The sequence below is a fragment of the Myiozetetes cayanensis genome, unplaced genomic scaffold (genome assembly GCF_022539395.1).
Source record: "Myiozetetes cayanensis isolate MyiCay16 unplaced genomic scaffold, myiCay2020 scf10, whole genome shotgun sequence".
NCBI classification, from domain to species: Eukaryota; Metazoa; Chordata; class Aves; order Passeriformes; family Tyrannidae; genus Myiozetetes; species Myiozetetes cayanensis.
The window spans coordinates 21,749,168-21,770,635 of record NW_026086605.1 but is presented as its reverse complement, the minus strand read 5'-3'; the positions used below and the strand labels follow the sequence as shown (position 1 = coordinate 21,770,635).

Genomic DNA, 21,468 nt, shown 5'->3' with positions numbered 1-21,468 from the left:
AGGTATGTTTGATTTTTAATAGGTTACAATGAAATTATTTTCTGAACAAACTGTGATAGCCCTTTTACTTCTTTCCCGGCACTGCTGCCTCTCCATTATCTACTTTATTATACAAGTACTCATGCTCCAGTTGGTCTCTAAATAAATCATCCTCCCTTAAGTAAAAGAAACTAGCTCCATTCTTAAATTATGAAATTTAGATCAATTTTCTGGCACTTTAAATCAATGTAACTAATGGTCCAATTTCAAATCAATCTGATGCATGTAATTTACAATAAGCATGCACGTCCTTCCTCTGAAAGGCTAACAAATGAATTTTACAACGACCACACTGTGACTATCATAGGAATTTAAACAAGTTAAGAATGCTCAGCTATAAAGATTAAGAAAAAAAACCCAAACAGACCAACAAGACAACACACGGCTCTACCTCCAAAACCCTTTGAAACTCAACCCACATGCAGGTCAAAGTGCTGCTCTTCCCCACAGTAATTCAAACGTACTATCCGTACTATCAAGCCTCTCTCCTCCACAGAAGTAGGTCAGCTTTTTCATGCTTGGTCTACTGACAATTTGATACATGTTGGCACTTTTTCCAGAAGTTTAAGAATAGAACTCTTTCTCTCCCTCAGCAGTGATACAATAACAATACTTACCAGAACTTCCAGCTCACTGATAACTCAAGGTATGGTAGATGTTCAAAAAAACCAAAACCATTCCAGGCTGAGGAATAGTCATTCAAAATATTTCCAATCCTACACACTAGAGAATCAGGCTTCAGTCCAGATGCTCCAGTCTAACTTCAAAACAGAAGTAAAGAAAAAACCCTAAAAAGCAGGTTAGTAGCCTATCAGTACAAGAAAGTTGAGGATAAATTAACAGGCTTCAAAGTAAATAACAAGGTAATGAAAATACAATGTAAACCTCTGAGAGGACAATAGCTGCATCATCTAACAACTTCCTCCTCCCTTTTGTTAAAACTCACGTCACTTTCTCTCATGTACGTCAAGAACAGAGGGTGGTAATTCCCAAACAAGGCTCCTTATTTCACTCATAACTTGGATGGTACAAACATACAACTATTCCATGTCTTTCTTTTGCTATTCCCAACATTTTTTTTCCATGTTCTACTTCTATTTAATATCTATGAACTTTGTTTTACTTAATTGATTCTGCAAGTAGAAGTTACTCTGACACCTAAGTATTGCAAATGAAATTAAAATACAACTGACACCAAAAAAATCTTGCAGTGATATTAACATCTCTATTAAGACAGTTTGTGCTAAGGCTAAAAGTAGAACTTCTCTTGAACTACAAAAAGGGGAGTAGCCAGCTATTACTACATCAGATCCAGTTTATGAAGAGCAAACTTTTGTAAAATCTTAACTGTATGAAAATGTCCCTAAACTAACAAGCATTACTAACAGCCAGTACATGCACTCAAGTCCAGTCCTGATTTTTCTCTCATCTTTAAATCCCTCATTGGTCATTATTCTTTTCCAAGAACAATGGTGAACTCTTCAGTGTCTTCACTGTTTATTCTTCAAAGGAGAGAAAAGCTTCAAATACACTAACAATTGTGAGCTCAGCAGCAGCAGACACACATTTGAAAGGTTTACCTATGCCAGCATACCTATGCAGATATCTCAGTGGAGAGTGCATTGCCCCAAGGAGTCCTAGGACTAAAAATCATTTAAAGCTCCTTTATATGGAGCCATGACAGAGCCAGACAATTAGCTGGTTTTAGGAGTAGGCAAGCTGGGCAAAACCACAACAACTGTACATGTATTTCAGGGCAACTTCAGATTAGCTCTTGCCGACTCCAGTAGTCTGAATTCACAGCTGCTGGGGCAGATAAGGCATGTTCCTGGAGCACACTTCCTTTTTTTTTTGCTCAGAAAGAATTCACTTTATGTGCTCAGAGACCACTCTACAATGGGAAGTCAAGAGCAATTAGATGGAAGATTCAATTCAGAAGTAAAGGAAACCCAAGCTAGACACTAAAATCAATGCATCTACAGAAAACACGAGCTCAATCTGCCCAGACAGCATTCAAGTTAGCTGAGGGTCTTTTCTCAAAGGCTAATTCCCTGCTGTGTTTTTAGGATTATACATCACATTCACCTTCCCAACTACTATTCCTGCACATAATCCCCACCCCCCCCAAAAAAAAAGTCATTTACATCAACAGGTCTGATTTCCAGGACTGTACTAACCTACTGTACTAGAGGTAGCACTACACCTCAGACAACCTTAGTAGTTACTCTCTTCTCCCAAAAGTAGTCATAATCACCTTTCTACTGCAAAGTACACAGAGGAGATAAGGCTATAGCAGGGTCTGCCCCCAAGGTATGATATACTTGGAGTAAATGACTTCCACTCTATCAGCACCAGAAGGGATTAGGCTAACAGTACTTTGCATCCTTCAAGGCCAAGCTTACACAGCCTCATTCCAAACCTACATTTGCATGATGAAAGACCAGGAAGAAAAAGCAAGTCTGTATGAATTCTTCTTTCTGCTTAGAGAAACTGAAACATCCAGCATAATTTGGAAAGCAGGAAACACAGAAATTTGCATATCAGATTAAAATACACTAAATATACTAATTTTAGATATAAATTTAATACTTGCAAACATTTCTTCAGGATAAACACCAGTTGAAGTCTGCACTTAATGTGACCAAATGTTCTTCATTAGGATCAAAGTTCATCCACTTCAAGGAAGTTATTTTAAGTAACACCAAGTTCTCAGAGACAAGTTACAATGTAATATGAGAAATTTACCTACCCTGTTCCCTCTCATTGTGTCGTTGGGGGTTTAATGCAAAATTTAACATCTCCACATGCCTTCCCCTGCCTCAGTTTATTAAGGACTTAACAAGTAAGAATAATTTGTTTCATTATTGTTGAGTTACTGCTTACAGGATTTTCACTTCTTCATCCCAACCAGTTTAGCAACTTGATGATCAGTTTGCATGCCTTAAACTCCCAGATTGGTTTAATCTTGATTGGCTCCTCTTTTATACTTAAAACCATTCTCTAACACTCTGCATTTTCTCCCTATCAAGGCTGTTGTCAAGTCTGGGACAACATCTTTAACGCTGAAGTTTTAACGGCAGAAGAGACAAGCTGTTCCTGGGAGAACGCCAAGATTTTCACACTCCTCTTCTACTTGTGCATGTGTCTCCCCACAGTGAAAGGCAGAGCTCCCACAGACAGGACTGGTCACAGCATTACTGAAACAGGACAACTCCAGCACCCCATCTTTCAGAAAGAGCAGAACAACAAGATAAGAAATCAAAGCCAGCTTACAGATTTAACACAACTGGTATATGGAGAACAGATGAGGAAGAAACGAGGATATACTACCACAAAAAATCAGAGGAGAAGCATAACAGGCCATTTTTCATTTTCCTTAAAATGCACCTACTAAGGATTCTTACTCTTGCAAGATAGAGCTTTTTAATAGTATCCTAAGGCACAAAGAGTGTGCAAAGAGGTGACACAGGGCACTCATGCATAACCCTGAGTTCTAACTGTTAGATAAGAGATTGGAACAAGGAAAAAAGAGAAATGATAGTTGGAAAAGTTGAAATACATTGAAAACTGGAAAAAAGTTGGAGAAGGGACTTTTCAGTAATCAGTGAAGATCCATGAATCTACACTATCAAGGTACTGGACCTAAAAACATGAGGCCTGAACAGACGGTATCTTTAAAGAATTATCTTTATATATCAAATTAAGCTGGATGCTCTCAAACAATATTTTTTTTAAAAATCTATCATGACTACTGTACATTGTAAATATAAAAGACATATTTTACTACTACATCTTGGTTGTTGAACACCCGATCTATATTCACAATCGCACTGACTAAAACATGAGCTTGTGATGTGTTACTCCATTACGCTCAGAAAATGAATCTCTAGTAATAAGAATTTAAGTGAGACAGACCTATGACACACTGAACATGAGACTTCCATGTGGGAATGTACCCAGGATTTCATCCTCATTTAAACAAGAGATAATTCTGCTTCACTATTTCAAGCAGAAGCCAGAGGGCATAGCAGCAGTCACATACTAGAACATAATCCCTCTTTCACATTCAGACCCAACAAATAAGAAGAAAAAACCCTGAAAAACTGAGGTGTGTCTGGAATGATGTACCTAACTACAGTGATTCAGAAATTCATTCCAATTATTGAAACTTTTTTGTATGGCCTGTTCATTTTTAAGCCTATAGTAAAACATGAAGAATTTAAAAAACCCTGGAGATACATAATGTCAGCTTTCCCCCCTACTATTAAGTGACACACTGTTTTATAGTGACCATACAAAAAGACGTAAAATAAGGCATAATCAGTGAAATAATAAAATACACTAATAAAATTTAATTTTATTAATAACTCATAGAGACATGACCCTGTCCCATAAACATCCACAGAGGACTTTCAGTTACAAGGATGCAGATTCTTGCAGATATTTGATCTGACAGATGATCTCAGTTCAAGCCAGGAAGAGGGACACAAAGAAGAATCCACAGGTTATTTTTCCATTTTTAATTTCTGAAAAACATATTGTCTTCAGCTATTCAAAAGATAAAGAAATAAAAATATATCACACTGAAAGGAGTCATCCAGCTTATGCAGCTGTGCCTTTAGATGCAATAAGGTTATCATTAATTAAGATCTTCACTTACTTTTAAGCATTTTAGGTCTTCTCAAGTACCAAGGGATTTTAAGAAACTGCAGTCGAGTGGAAACAAAAGAACAAAAAACCAGGATCTAGCTATATCCACTTGCCTGTACTAAGTGTGAAGAATTACATATTCTATTAAAAAAATTTCAACATAACAAAGGGGATTTTCAACTAGAACTAAATCTCTTCATCTTCTCAACCCTGAATGCAAGAGAAATGGATCCATTAATTCATAATCCCTTTAGATAATGCCCTAGACATACTTAGCCTAATACTCTGGATCTCTTTCCAACTTCTACCACCTGAAATATTTACACATAAATAGTCTGTTTCAAGTAAAGTACAACCCACGGCCTTCAGCCCAACAGACACTCCAAGGATAAGATCAATACCACTTACCACTGTTGTAAAAATCCTCTCACAAAGCTCTGACGTATGCCAGCCAACCTCCTGTCAAACTCCTGCACTTCAGTTTCCAGCAGGGATTCCCTGAACCTTCTCTGGCTCTCCTCCTGACCCCAAGCATCTCCATTATTGCACCATACCCCTAAGCCTCTGACCAGCTTCTGAGACTCCCAGAAATAATTTGTTTGCACTTCAGGTCAGCTCCTCACAGTCTAACTTCATCCTACCTTATCCCAACCCTGCTCTTGATCAGAGCTCCAAGAAGAGAACTGCCTTCTTTCAGAGAACTCAAGACACAGAGCATTGTTCTGCATGACTATATACTTACTGTTACCTCAAAAGTTTGAGTTGCCATCAACTATGTCTGTGCTAGATATGGCTAACAGTACAACAGCAAGTAAAATAAACATAATAAAAGAGTTAATGGGTTGAGATAGAAAGGAGAAAAATTAAGCATATGAAATAACTGCACCAATAGAAGCAGACTGAAATCTACGCCTGTTAAAACAAAAACTTTCGAACAGGAACAGGTTGTCTGACCAAAAAAAAAAAATTAAAAATAGGAGGGGGAAAATAGGCTAGCTACTTTAATATTAGAAAATTCAAATATGAAAATGAAAATTAGAACTCCAGGACAGATGTAGCATAAACAAACTGAGGTCTTTCAGGTGCAGATGGAACAAGCAAACAGCTTCTAATTTCAATTAGTAATGAGTATACCTAAGAAGCAGCCTCTGAAAGATATACTTGCTGAAGGCGAAACTGCTTCTGATAAAGAAGCCTCTTAACAATCCATATTCTGTATTTCCTATACCAACAGTCTTACTTCTCTGTCATGTTCCTGAAATCCCTTCACAGTACCCTCTCACCCTCATTCTTCTCCCAGCTCCTCCAACCCAGCCGTTTGGATGGGGAAAAGGGAGGATTTGCTGATGTGTGGTTGGTTCCCTGCATCATGTTTGGCTGGGATGTGCCCACAGGCTGTTCCAGCCCATCAGGCATGGTGCTGCTGGGAGAAAAATAAAGCATGTTCTACCCACCTTCCCCTCAATGCAACTCTCTTTATCAAGGCATCAACTTGGTTGAGACCTTCAGTAACTTATTACCCTACACATTTTCTCTGCCCTGTCAAATACGTTTCTGATACTGTCCACTAAACTTAAGAGCTTCTAGAAGACATAGGACAGCTCAATTGGCAAAACAGACGGGCTACAAATACACAAGATTGTGTTTTGTCAAATCTAATAATGCCTTCTGAAGTCAGGAATGATAATGGAAACAGTTTTCTTAAGTTCATGGGATTTTTTCCCCTTCCTCTCCTCTCCCATGCCTCTTAAAAAAATTTACCTAATTGCTCCAGACATACCTAAATATGTGAATGAAAATGGAAGAGAAAAACAGAGCAAACACACACACACACACAAAATTTAAAACCAGCTTATAAGAAAATTGGAGTATATTTTCAATTGTTCATAGCATATTCCAAGATGAATTTCAAAAATTTCTAAAGCCATTTTAACACTCAAATCTCTAGCTTATCAAACTGCAATCTTTAAAAGAAGGCACACCTTTTCAAGTAGTTATTTACTTCTTGAAATGCAAATTTGTAAGAAGAATTCATTTTCTTCACCCTCAAAAAAACATGAAGGGCTTTCAAAAGCTGATTTACCTTCTCATTTATACAAGGTAATGCAGTATATTTGCATAAAACAGTCAAAACTTTTTTTTTTGTAATGTAATAGGTAGCTAACTATGTAACCCCTGCCGTTTTAAAAGACAGTCCCCTCATTAGGAAACCGTTCAAAGTGACAATTTCAGTAACTCAGCATCTCTTTCTGGATAATTAGATGTATTATGAATATGCAGATCTCACAGAGCTGATTGGCTCAAATGTAACCCATTCCTCAAGAATATCACCTTCAATAAAAACAACCGTATTATCAAACAGCAGGCTCTCATCCAAACTTGTATTAAACATTTATCTGCCAAGCTCAAATACAGATCACACCAGGCAGAATTACCTTTGCCCAGCCTTTGTGAAGGTACAGGTTACGGATGGCTACTGGACTTCTGGTACTGTGACCTTTATACACAGGATGTTCTTGCAGCAGATCTTTACAAAATCTTCCGTGAGGACAGGGGTGGAGATTTCATGCTGTCCACATTGTCACAGAAAGTAAGTTAAATAACATAACAATAGCACCATCCAGTGGCAATATCTTCCCTTTAAGATGCTCATCACTCACATCACTTGGAGTGATCCAGCTCGAGCAACTGTAAAACACATAAATATGGTACTTCCACTTCTAATCATTTTTTTGAGAAGCCAGCATCCCAAGAATATAGGGATCTTGGTGGAAAATGCAGTACTAGTAAAGATTTTTGAAAAGAGAAACTGCACATCCAAATAATTGTGTGAAAACAACACTGCAACTGCACAAAGTAACAAATATAAGGTGTGCAACTCGTAAATATTACAAGATCAGTAATCCAAGTCTATTCCAGTGCTGAAATCTTCTAATATATTCACTGGAGGTTGAACATACTATTCACCTGAATTAGGCTGCTCTTTTTTTTTTTTTTTTTTAAGTAGAAAATTATTCAGAGTCTTCTTAGTATATACATTAAAAAAACCCCAAACAAACAAAAAGACAACTCTAAAAAAAACACTGGTCCACCCCTCCTCAGCCCCCCAAAATAAATCCAAACAATTGGACTCTGTGTATTTTAGGCCCGCTTGTTCCTCCCTGTAGTATTTTTAATCATATTCAGTTAAGTTTTTCCCTTCTATTCACTTAGTTGATGTCCTAATTCCTCAGAAAATCGAATGTTTCATATTTTTGTGTACCAGAATGGTGATGTTTACTCACAGTAAGCACCTCTGGTGTTTACTGTGGCAGAGCCAATAGAAAGAAAATAAAGGGGGAAAAGGCTGCTGTACAGTAATTGCCATCTGAAATAACCAGTACAGTAGGAATAGAGAAATAAAGTACTGGTATTAAAGACATTTGCAGGGCATTTTTCTCAGAGTAGATACAGTGAATAAGCAGTCACAAAGTTTAACAGTTCAGTGTCCTAACCTTGACACAGGCACACCCTTCCAAGCTTAGGAAAGATTCCCATAAATTGTATCAACCACTAACACGTATTTGGGGAACTATGACGGCACCGTTTCTCTTTGTTGTGAAGTGGGATATTCACACACCATGAGGTTTTAACAAAGCCATTGTTTCTAAACATTCTCATAACTGCTGCTGGATTTCTAACTAGAACTTTTTTCTTACAATTCAAGAAATCTGTGCAGGATGGTGTCAACAGATGGGAATGGTAGGCTTACTCACTGGTGCATACAGACACGTATCACTGCTGCTGAGTGCTAGAAATGTTAGCTTGAGATCGCCTACTTTAGAAAAGTTCTTTAAGTTAGTTCAGGAGCGCTTTGCAGTAGCCCATCTCAGTTTTCAGCAAATCTGTAAGGTAACTTGTCATTAAAAGCGCAGTGTTAACTACTATAGTTGCATATCTTGTTCCAATATTCACTTCCAACTCAAAGCAGTCAACATATTTTTGCACTAATACTGCATTTCCCAAAATACTTTTTCCCACACAGTAGAAGACTGTGATTCTGTCTTCCTATTTTTGATAGTCCAATTCTAGATCTGCACATATCCTGCTGACCTAAATCTAGGACAAGCAAGATAGGAGAATATGTGTGTATTCGGGCTTTTTAAAGCAGATATTAGAAATAAGTAATTTAAATTAATTAATACCTTTACATTATCACTGTCGGGAGCTCTGTTACTTCCCTCACAATCAAAGCCAGCTACATCAGTTAAAGGGACAAGGCCAGGCCAGGACACAGCTCCTGGGTGCAGGGTGGGTAAGATGCTTAACTGGCACAGGGAGTTTCTCTCCCTCTGTCCCACACACTGCTGCACCAGCCTGCATAATGTCTGTGTTTCAGCTGCTCAGCACAGACACGGGCATCTGCAGCTGCAACCGCACCAGCTGACTCGTGTGACCAGAAGGTACCACTGAATCCCTTGCAGCAGCTGCACTCCATCTGTGATCACTGGTCTGGGGACAGAAGCTGCAGTGTGTCAGTCGCTGTTTCCACTTCTTGTAAAGCAAGGTCATCTGATCGTACACAGTCACAACAGCACCAGGGCAGGAGACCCCCTTCAGAAGGAGCAGATGGCTCCATCGTTCAGGCACACAGCTTCTCAATTTGCAGCAAGTTTTCCAAGCAATTTAGAGTCAGCCACATTCCCTGTTTGCTTTGGCCACAGATCCATAACATTACAATCTTATCTAGTACAAAGCTTCAAGTACAAATCAATTTACATGTCTGAGAGATGATTACATGATACAATGACTATTGAGCTATATAAGTACGTAGATCAGAAGATACTTCCTGGCAATTCTTCAATACTATTCATGAGCAGTAGGAAAGCTAAACAAACTTATCTCCCTGCAAATGTAAAACTGCACATCCATACTGGACACATACATTTACAGTGCTAAGAAGGGGCTTCTAGATGTCCTGATTAAATCAGATAGTTAACTTCACATAATCTCTTCTATCACACTACTAAAATGGTTTAAGTCTCAATATTTTGTTCACACTACAGGCTACTCTGCCTGCTCTGTGTTTTTGCCTGTAATGGTGAATGGGTGCATGGGAGCACAGAACCTGACCCCAGCAAAAAGAACTGTGCACATTCTCTTCGCATGCAGCCTTGTCGTGCATTGTTCTGGCTCCACAGTTTAGAACCATTGCCTTTTTTTCCCCATCCCATTCCTATGCATTCTGTGGTGTATCACATGCCGTCTTCACTGTTCTTTCTCCACTGATTAGCTGACTTGGGGGCAACAGTTTTGTGTTTCATCCTGCAAGCAAACTTTTCAGTGGGAACGAAGCAGCACACCATTACAGATTGTGTAGTAAGACTGCAGTGTCTCCACATGACATCTTCTACTTTCCAAGGGCCTTTAGAGGAAGCTACAGAAATATCTGCCAGGAATAACAAAGATGCATCTCTGGCTGGATTAGGGGAATGAAACTAAATGATCTCTTGAGGTCTCATTCTACATTTCTATGAAAGGAAAGGCAATTAATGGACAGGCACTAAATTATTTTCACACAAACCATTTAATCTGCACTGATAGATGATCACCTTTAAAATAGCAGAATTCACTATACTGAGCACTAATTGGTACTCTTGGGGTTAGGCTTAACTCAGAAAACACTGAATGAACAACAGAGACTTATCTATTCTTTCAGTTGCTGATAAACTATACAGCTTATTTTATGTTTTAGTTGTGGCGCTTACATCTCTAGATGAGGATAGTTTTAAACTAGGGAAGAGAGAGATTGCATTAACTGTTTTGGAAATGGAATATCTGATGTGATTCTGCCTTTTTTTACAATAGCTTAACAAGCAGGACATCAACTGAATTTCTCTGGCAATTCAATTCTAAACAGCCTCACTTAAAAAAAAAGATTTTAAATGAGAAAATTGAAGTCCTAGCACAGGAAAAACATATACCATGCTATTCCTTGAAAAGCACGCAAATGTCAGAGAACATGCACTGTGCTACAATACAGCTCATTACCTGATCATTCAGGAACAATTGTGGCATTATATGCTGACTATGTCTTTGATGGAATTATGAAGAAACAACACACAATAAATACACATATTTTATTAATTAAAACAGAACATGCATACACAGGTGCCACCAAGCAATAAGTTCTATTTTTAAAGTCCTAAGGGTTCACAAAAGCTGGAAGCTATTCAAAAATCAAATGAAATATGTTTGTATTTGAAAACTCAGTTATCGTGTATATTCTGTAAGAGTAGATTTTTTTCATCAAAATGCAAAAATATTTAAAGTTTGAATTCTCCATCTAGTCTTAGGACTATCAAAAAAACTAGTAAATACTAAATAATTACTATTTTTACTTCCTTTGGCATTGGCCAGATTATTGATTTAGATAATCAGCAACATGTTAAAAAACAAAACAAACAAAAAAACAAAACATGAAACAAAACTGAGTTTAGAGAAGAGATAATAAAACTATAACTCTGGACTTTGCAATTTCAGCTATTATAATCTCTTAACAATCTGAACATGAAAGATGTTTGTGGTCTGCACTACAAAAACCCCACACACAACCCCCCACTTAGCTCAGGTGTTTCTCATCTCAAGCTCAAACTGTACACACACATGAAATACACACTTCTTATTTTCATTTTTTAAAAAGCCCTGAGGAAAGTGGTAAGCCTCACATCAAGCTTTTAAACAAAAATATATTAAAAAATATTATTTAAATGATTATTTTATTTTAAATATTTATGTTATTTAAACAACAAGATAACAGTGCACTGCTAAGTACTTTCAAGTGGTTACAAGCTTTACACAGTCTCCTGTAGGCATCAATGAGCTGCCACCCAACTGGCTCCTGCACAAAGCACCAACCCCTGGCACACCCAGCACTGACCCCACGTCCCTGTGCTGGGGCTTTAAAACAGTGCCTCAACCGCAACAGCTTTGCTGTCATGTCATTAAAATAGCAACAAAACCAGAATTAAAACAGGATCTGCCAACAGAAGATTATCTGAAGGTTCTCCTTCACATACATTACACTCAATTAATGTAATTTCATTAAATGCCTGGGCAGGTATTAGCTTTTATTCTGATTCTAGTGATATCTCCAGAGGACTGTGAGCTAAATACATCTGAGAAATACAGGAAAAGAATGGAATAAAAATCCCCTGTTAAGTGAAACTCTCATTCTCTCTCTCAGAATATGCAGCTCTTGCAGTGTATCTTGCAGCTTGAAGTAATTACTCTGACAGCTCAAAACCACCCCACAGAAGTATCATTAGTGTATTCTCTTTCTGAGACCCAAAGACAGACCATGTATCTTCTAAATTATTAAAATGAACAACTGATCATCTCTAAATTTTCGCAAAATCTCCAGTTACTGCTACATTGCATAACACACAAAATAACACTCTCAAGACAGATCTTGTCCAATTCTAAACTGTGCACTTCTGTGCAATAAAGATGCAGGAACCTTTCCAGCTACCTTAACTAAAAAGCAGTGATCCCAGAAGATTTTGGGTGCTCTGCAGCATACAACTGCATCTTATTGTAAGTACTCACTCCATTCTCTATCTGAAGGTACACAGAAACATGCAGCTCTGTGGAAAACTCAGTCTGCCTATTCAAAACCCAGTCTTCAAACACGTCATTGGTTGCACACAGTCTTATGACTACTGTACTAGCACCACACTCTGTGCGTGCTAGGAGTCAATGAAGTTAAAACATGGTTAATACTATTGTTTCACACCATTTTTGAATTTGTTGTTAACTAAGACAAGTGGTAAGGGCAGAGTTTCCTTCTGGACAGTCATGTTTTAATGACCACCCAAACTGCATTGATTGAAAATGAACCCCAGGGAGACAAGAGGGTGTAAGAGTTCTGTGCTGTTTGTGACACCTTTCCTATGAACACTGGGTGAGGGCCACGCTGAAACGCTTCACAGGAGTTTAGAACACTTGAACACTTGACTTCGAGATTTCAACTGGCGATGGTAATCAAAGCACATGACACAAGTAATTGAAAAACCTCTACTGAAGGTAAGAGAAGAAAAATCAATATATGAGACTGAGAGCAAGACTACAGAAGAACAATGTGCCTTACACTGGGAACTTCCACAACTTGATTTAAGCAAATTAGGTTTCAGTACTTTAGCAGCTGTTTCTACACCCTTTGTTTTTAGAGTCTCATGTGTGACATATATAAAATATTTTGGATTCTCCACTGGCTTTCACATCCATCCTTCTCCTTCTCCTCCAGCTCTCCTCTTTCCCACTAATATGGAAGTATCACACAACAGTCCCAGATAAGCATCTCAGGCTAAAAAACAAAGCTCTCTGGAGGAACACAAGCCTTGTTCTTATCTGCCAACCATAGCGATTATCTCAAGTTTTCCTCTATTTTACATCAAATAAGCACTGTCATACAAGAATGAACTGACACTAATTTCCAAGAGCAGCTTAACAAGAAAGAATATTCTAACAGAGCCTATAAGGCTACAAAGCAAAGTTGTGCTTTAATATACTACTCACACAAAGTAACATGAACAGAGGCAGGAGGCTCAATTAAAATACCGTACTGATACAAAAGGACAACTTTAAAATACTGATTCAATATGTTTACCACTCAAATGTTTAATGTGCATATTATTTATTTCATATTTTCAACAGCAGGATGCAAAATGAAATTATACAATATAACTAACACTTGTAATTTTTCATTTTAAATTTATGCAAATGTAAAGACTGCTTCATCAAGAAGGAAAAAGTATTTCTGCTCTAATCTAGAACCTTAGTTTCTAGAAATTTTATACAGGATTGTTTGTTACCAAGAATTTCATTAGCTGATTTGCATTGGTGCTGTAATTCAAAAGAATTGGGTAAAGGGTGGGCAGGCAGAAAAATAAAGGAAAAAATACAGAGGGAGGAATCTTTATTAGGAATTCTGTAGCTAACCATAAATCATTCTTTTAGTACATCTGAATCATGCCTTTATATATATATATCTCACAGAAGTGATGAAATAATTCTAGAGAAATGAAAGTGCAATTTAAAGTAGTTTCTACAGAGGGAGCCAACCACCCAAGGAACGGGATTAAAACATTCCAGATCAGCACAGAGTTCTTCCCAACCATCAAGCTCGTTCATCACATTTACATGTTTTTTAAATATCTACACCACATAATCCAGATTCTTACTCTACAGAATTCCCAAGTATGTAATGGAAATTGAATTAAAGAAGTGATTGATTACATTTCATGGAACAATCAGTGTCAATATACAACAGAATTTTATTTGCTTTAGGAGAAGGTGGTAATTTAAGAGACTGATTATTTATTCAATAAAAAGAGAAGCTTGAGAGTTTTCCTTTGTAGCAATTATAAAAATAGTCAATTTTGTAAAAATAAGTACCAATTCCACAGTAAAAATTTCTATTGAAGTTTTCATACAAAACTACACACCAGGAAACAGGCCAGTCTGATACTGATCTAAAAAAAATGAGGAAGAAATTTAAAATAAAATTGTGTAAAGATGAATGTTGGCACATTTTTTGATGAAGCTGGGTACCTCGTTATTGTCATAGCAGTTTTCCACAGTAATTCATTTCCAAATCACATTTCATAATATATATTAATCCATTAAAATGTAATTACAAGTGATGTATATGATATAAAGTAATTCAACACCTTAAACAGGTATCTGTGACAGGTTCATGTATCACCTCAACCATATAAATCATTTATATTCTCAGAATACGTTGAGTAGGCTAACAAGAAATTGGTATTTCTCTTTCCTCCCCCCGCCAACAATTTCCTACCCTCTTTTTTTAGATTTGGGAGGAGCAGAGTGGATAAAGGCCAAAAGTATTTTGGAGAGACTACACACCACCAAGACACCAAACCCTAAACCAGGTGTTACCGAGGATAAACTGCGCCCTCTAGTGGCACAAAATACTCAGCTTGGCTCTTCCCACCGGCGTTACAGACACCTGCACCCTTCGAGAGCCCAGCATTCCCGGCTCTCCCACTGCGAGCTGAACTATCAGCAGCACATGGTTGCAGCAGTGGGGTAACTGGGCTCGAGTCCCTCAGCTTTTGTATTCAAGTATTGTGACAGACAGTGATTAACACAGGGTAATCGCCCTGCCCCCAAATACAAGAAAACTCCACTGCAGCATTCCCTTGAAGAGGTTCTAATCCCTCTCACATCCTCGAGCTCTCTCTAACATAACCCAGACTACTTCTAAAACCCTTCTATAGATTTCTCTACTCTTTCCCAATTATCACAGAGGCCCTTTTCTAATCCCCAAACGTCCCTACTATGACTCCAAGACTGACCCTTCCAGTACTCACATATTGACTGAGCAGAACCAGACAATACACACACAAAACACCCCCACACCACCACCACACTCCCAGCCAGATGTTACAGGTAACTCAGAACTCCATTAGTCACCCAAACAGCTGTTCTCAAGTTTGAGACCCTCTCTCCCTTGTTCAATTTCACGATGAAAAATAGCAACTCTGCAGCTAAGAATGAAATACTTAAATAAATCCCTCTCAGTTAACTTGCAGCAGAGCAACACTTCCACTCTCCCTTCTGATCAAAACATCAAAAAGCTGAGTGAAGAGAAAGAAAGTTTATATTTGTCTTCTTTCTCACTTCACAGCCTTTCTTTCTATAAAGACGCCTTATAAAATCAGAAACACAACGCAGGTGCCACATTTCCTATCTTCTCCTTCAACTAACTTCCAAAAAGGCACTGCATCATGGTCCAAACTGCTTAAACAAAACAGTTTATAAAATTGTACAACCAGCAGTCAAAGCAACACTAAAACAAGTGTCTTGAAGCACTGCTTACAGACTCAGTGGTACCACTAAACTCCAAACAATGCTTTTAAAACTCACAAAGAATATATTTTAGTCATCTATTCACACAAGCAAGTCAAACTACCAACATTTTGCTAGCAGCCCACACTTTACTAAAAGAGAATATTAGTAAAAAATCCCAACACCTCTGCCAACACTACTCTACACAGTGAAGATGGACTTTGTCTTGGGTATCAGGTAAACAAATCAAATGTTCTTCCTTTAATATTAAGACAACTTAGATCACACCCCATCGCTTGCTGCAGCTAGCTTAAATTTATTCTCCTAAAAAACTTCAGATGTGGAACCATAGTAAAAAATAAAGTCAGCTCAGGAAACAGCCCACACACACACAGAAGTCTATACTTAGTTAATGTGACCTTCAGTTAAAGCAATTCAGTACAATTGGAAAAAATTAAATAGGAACAAAGCTTGTAAAATGACCATACAAAGGGTCAGGAGAAATAGTTCCATTTTTCTCAGAGTTCATGTTTATTTATTGTTCTCAGAAGGAGAAAAAAATATATGCAACATTAAGTCCTCACCAACCTTATTATGTACAAGTTTCCTCAGCAGTCTTGCAGGATGTATTTTTTTTCCCCTCTCCTCAAAGTTACAGGGAATTAGTTGGGTTGGGGAGGTGGGAAACATCTCCAGGAAATCTTTCATGCCACAAATGCACACTTACCTTGTAAAACATCTGTGCAAAATGAAAATACTACTGTTTCTCCATCTTCTGTTATTCTCACTGCAGAATAACAAACTTGCCAGTGAAAACAAGTATCATTGTTTATCTGATTCACTGCAACACAGGCATGCTTTGCTTGATCTCCAGCTAAGATGGCTTTAACTAATCTGCTAATTTTACATGGAAACAGGTCAGTATCCTCTACCTTTCATGACATGCATTCAGAAGTTGACTGGGGTTTGAGGGAGTAGATATTTACAGCTGAACTCTGAACAGAATGCATATATGCACCAACTTACAGCTTTAGTGCAAACCAATTCCTTTAAGATAAAAGAAGTGTGCACGAAATGAAAAGACAAATTAAAAGGCTGCTACAGTCAAAGTGAACTGTAAGCAGAAAAAAAAAGACCTTTCATACCTTAGCTCTTAAAATAGAAGTTAAGCATGTGCCATTCCTGTAAACCAACTCCAGTCTTAGTGGCTGTACTTATCTCTCTAGATAACTAAGATTCAAGGACAAAAGGATCAAGCCAATTCAGGTATAGCTGGCCCAATTACCTTTGGAGATAAGGCATTCATTACTGAACAGAATTTACATTTTTATGAAGAACTGCTACACAGATGTGATCTCCGAGAAACTGAAGGACATCTGACAGTCAGATAAATCACTGTGATATTACTAGATGAAGAATGCCTAAGGATGTCGTCTTTACTACCAGGCAAGACAATGGAAAAGCTGCTGACATTTCAAAGAGTGAAAGGTAAATTATTTTACATAGGAGGATTTTGGCACTGAACAGTAACATGTAAAGAATAACTTTCCATTTGACTTAAAAACATTTGTAAGGGTTCAGGAGAACACTTCAGTTATAAGGGCAATGAAATTAAAAATAAATTTATAACCACTCAGTAACAATTACCCGAGTGGTGACTCCTCTCACACATTTCCCCAGAACTAGCATCTTTTAAATATGAAAGCTTATTTAAGTACCAGAAAATTATTATTATCTAACATCTCCTCTGTAAGTTACATCCAAGAATTTAGCTTGAAGGACTGAAAGTGCTCCAAGGTTCAGCAGTGTGCAATGTGTTCTGTACCACAGCATTCACACGGTCCACAAGAAGAGCACACAGCACATTAGAAAAGTCCCAAAGGTCTCTCCTGAAACAACATGACACTGACCTATGAGAGTTTTTCCCCGGTCAAGTATCCAGTGACATTCAAGATGACAAGATCAAAGGCAAAAGCATGTTCAAACTCTTCCATTATACCCAACAGCACATAAATCATCTCAGGAGCTACTGCAGTGAGGACAACAAAACACCTAAGGAAGGTTTCGCTTGCAGCTGATTCATGTACATCTTTCTGAGTCTTACTGAAGACTTCTTTATTAAATAAAATTGAATAAAAAACTCATTTAATAAAATGAGTTCAACCCTCATGCTGTAAACATATCAATAAGTAATATGCAATCAACTAATATGCAATATACTTAAAAAGCTCAAAGAAGATTTAAGTACTTCAAATGAAATACCTCACATCCAAAGGTTCAGTTTAATCAGTTTCTATTGTGTAAATAAAGCTTGTGTACACAGTACAACTTGTACTACCCAAAACACAGAGCCGTGATTTAACTTGTGTTTAACCCCTCACCATGCTAGTACTTTTAATACTTCTAGCTTATATCCTCTAAAATGGGTTAATGGGTTCATCAGAAGTGCTCTATCATTAGAGATTGTGCTCTCTGTAAACCCAATCTTACCTAATGATCAAAGGCAACTGCTGTTGCCTGTCTTGCCTGGAGCTCAAGCAGTTTTAATGTCACAGGTACATTACGATGATGTATTAAGTTAAATGTCTTTTTCCATCCTCAGAAAGAACATGGGTATTTTTTTTGGCTAGTAATTCAATCACTAAGGCTTTTAGAAAAAAAAAATCTTTTCCAAAGGAATTAAATCTTCATTAACAGAATACATTTTTACTGTTTGAAATTGATGACCTTACTGAGAAACATCTAAACTTTTAACATGGGAAAACCTGAGAGCTATAAATATAATTCACCTGAAACAGTTACCTCATCTTACACATGGATAAACTGTTTAAGACTTTTGGGTGTACCATGAAATAATTCAAAATAATGCTAGTGTAATAATGGAAACAGTTATGTGCAAGAGCCTAAAGTTTAAAACAGAAAAGAAGAAAAGGTGTTTTTCTTCTAAGTATAGAGGCTAACACAAAAGGGATCAAATTCCCTGTTATCTCTATCCTGACAGTAAAAAATATGAAAGTAATCCTAAAAATCTATATCTAGTTTAGCAATAAGACTTTTAATAAACACTCCAGAAGTCATCATAGAGCCAATACTGAATAAAATTACATAAGGGGTCACAAGTGAAGCAGTTTCTACAGTCTTTCAGACCAACTATCTTCAAAAAAACCCCACAGTTACATAATACAGATTTGAGGAATGGCAAAGAGTATATTCACATAGAACATTTTTCAGGTAGCTCATGAAGAACAGCAAGTGAATGGGGCAAGAAGAAAACTGGAGTTCATGCACCAAGTACAGGTCTTCAGCCAACAGTAGCGACATGCACGAATTTAGAATAGCAGTAATAGAAGAGCCAGTTACTTCACATAATTGAGAGCTTTGAGAGCAAGAGAATTTTGAAGCTAAATTCTGAAATATGTAACCAGCCTTTATGTAACCAGAATGCTTACACATACAAGTGACATATGCAGACAATGCCTACCAGTCTTTTTACTCTGCATTTTCCAAATATACACTTACCCACTACTGGCTTTCAATTCAATTGTAGAGCTTTTGTATTTTATCATCTAGAGTGCAAAAATTAAGGTTAATTTGCCTGAACATGGAAGACTATACAAAAATCAAAATAAATGTGAACTTCACACTTCTTTGGTTTGGACACACCTTTAATGAAGGAGCAAAATAGTTGAATATGTCATTGCAATCCATGTTTGATTAGGATCCTTATAGCTGCTTCTCCTTCAAGGCAGAAGAATTATTGACTCAATGGATAATATTTTATCCCCAGGAATAAGAGGTTTTAGGCTACAAAATCAGATTAGCCAAAACAAGCAAAATTTCAGTATAAATGACAGGTGCCTCTTCCTTGGTGCCTCTTCCACACCACAATCCAACAGTGTTAATGAGAATTTGTGAAGGTGAGAATGGCCATATCACATCACGTGAATAAGTAAATTAAAATAATGAGTCAACACTGAACCTGAAAACAAAACCCCTTTTTTTTCATTTCTATCAAACAGAAACAAACATTTCACTTCTACACAGACATACTGCAGGCTGGCAGGAGCTGTTAATGTAATCACCGTCATACATAAAATATGAGCTAGGATGAACACAGCCATTTAGATTGCATGTGTACCAACTGCTGTTAATAAAAGAAGTTTAAAACAAATTAATGCAAAAAGATTTTTAAATCTCTTTTAGCAACAATTAGTTTTCAGACAAGTTGTGCAATTTGCAGCAGACAAGACTCGAGCAGAAGGCATTTATAAAAACACAAAATGTTTGCTTCAGGGATTTAACAATAAGATATGTGTGTACATAAAAAAGTAAATATATAACATGCATGTATATCACCATAAAAGAGCTTACAGTTCTTTGTGCTTCTCCTCTGCCAAAATTTGGTCATTTGGCTTCAGGCCATACCTTAGGAAGAAAAAAAAAAGAAAGAAAAATGACAAAACAGTTACTCATGTGAGAATATAGCCATAAAATGTAGTTTTATAGTTTTAAATTATTTAACTAAACAACATTTGTTAATTCAGAAACCTCAGGTATTGCAAAGACAGCTATAAAGCTTTCTAAAAATATTATTACATGTTTTTCAAAGTAAACATCACACAAAATTTTGGTTTGTATCATGGCTTCAAACCCTGGATACTTCAAACCAGATACTTTGTCTGACTATATATCCAAAATTACTGCACTTCATACCATAAACTGTACACTGATCTTATAATTTGGATCTGACAAAACATAGCAGTATGAGCAGTCAATCCAGCTGTAATGTTTCTCCCTATACCAAATAGAACTATTATAATAAATACTAAAATAATTCTGTAGAAAAAAATATATTTTAAAAACAGGCTATTTAGGAAAACTTCTGCAGTCCATACAGGCAACTTCTGATGAAAGTGAGTTCTTGAGAGAAGAAGCTTTCTTTGCTAGCTCAACCTATAACGTGATTTAACAGAATAGGTTGCCTACACTGCCTGATCAGAGGGAAAAAGGCAGGCAGTCTCTGCCAGCACAGGCTACTGCCAGCCGTGCTGCAGGCTGCACTGTCACTCACTTCAGAAAACCTTTAAGAAATGACCTCACTTTTGTTCCACCTTACAGCAAAATCTTCTACCATCTCAACATATTCCACAAATCAAACTCCTGTGGTGTTCAGTGAGAATTGTTTTTTTCCCTTGTATTTGGTAGGATTTTCAGCTTGATTGGTTTGTAAAACAGTCATTCATAATGTAAGCTAAAAGTCAAGTGTCCACTGGATAACTGCAAACAGCTAACTGCTCACATTGCAGAAAGTGCCCACTGTCCCTTTGCCCTCTGTTTTTGATCCTTCCTCCAGTCAACTGCAGAACCGTAAATTATTCCTCCTGAGGAAAGATTCTGATCACCAACCAACTACACTCAGCTACCTTGCAAATTGATTTTTGTTTATAATAAACAGATAAAATATACCTTCTCTATTCCTTACAGTATTTTCTGATGATACTTTCTGAAACTCATATTTTTAGCATCCATTTAAAATGCAAGCATCGATCCCAGACACATTCTCAAGCTCATTAGTGCTGGCTGCATTCAAACACTGACTGACTCATTTTTCCTGTACACACATGCAGAGACTGCCTTAGGTTATTTGCCACGGTATCATGCTGATTTGCACACATTTATCCACTTTGCTGCAAAATCCTTCATGTAGACACTTCTAATCAGGATACAACGCGGTTCATCCACATTCTCCTTCCAAATGCAGGGCTCACATTTGACTCTTATAGTAAGAAGGTTGGACTGAAACACACTGTTCAATAACAGATTCAGGTCACTTCTTTAATTGCCCAGTCTTTTCTCATACCATCCTATTAGTCTTTAAGCCACAAATTTTAACTGTTGTGGTCCTAAATTACTTCCAAATCAATG

At 37.3% G+C, this 21,468-nt stretch overlaps 1 protein-coding gene across 2 annotated transcripts in view; it reads right to left on the bottom strand.

Annotated features, from left to right (window-relative positions):
* ADK (adenosine kinase) overlaps positions 1-21,468 on the bottom strand; it is a 277,135-nt gene that overhangs the window by 223,743 nt on the left and 31,924 nt on the right. For both annotated transcript variants that reach the window (XM_050336557.1, XM_050336566.1), the window contains exon 3: positions 19,915-19,968. In XM_050336557.1, the coding sequence (XP_050192514.1) occupies positions 19,915-19,968 (54 nt within the window). The remainder of the gene's footprint in view (positions 1-19,914; positions 19,969-21,468) is intronic.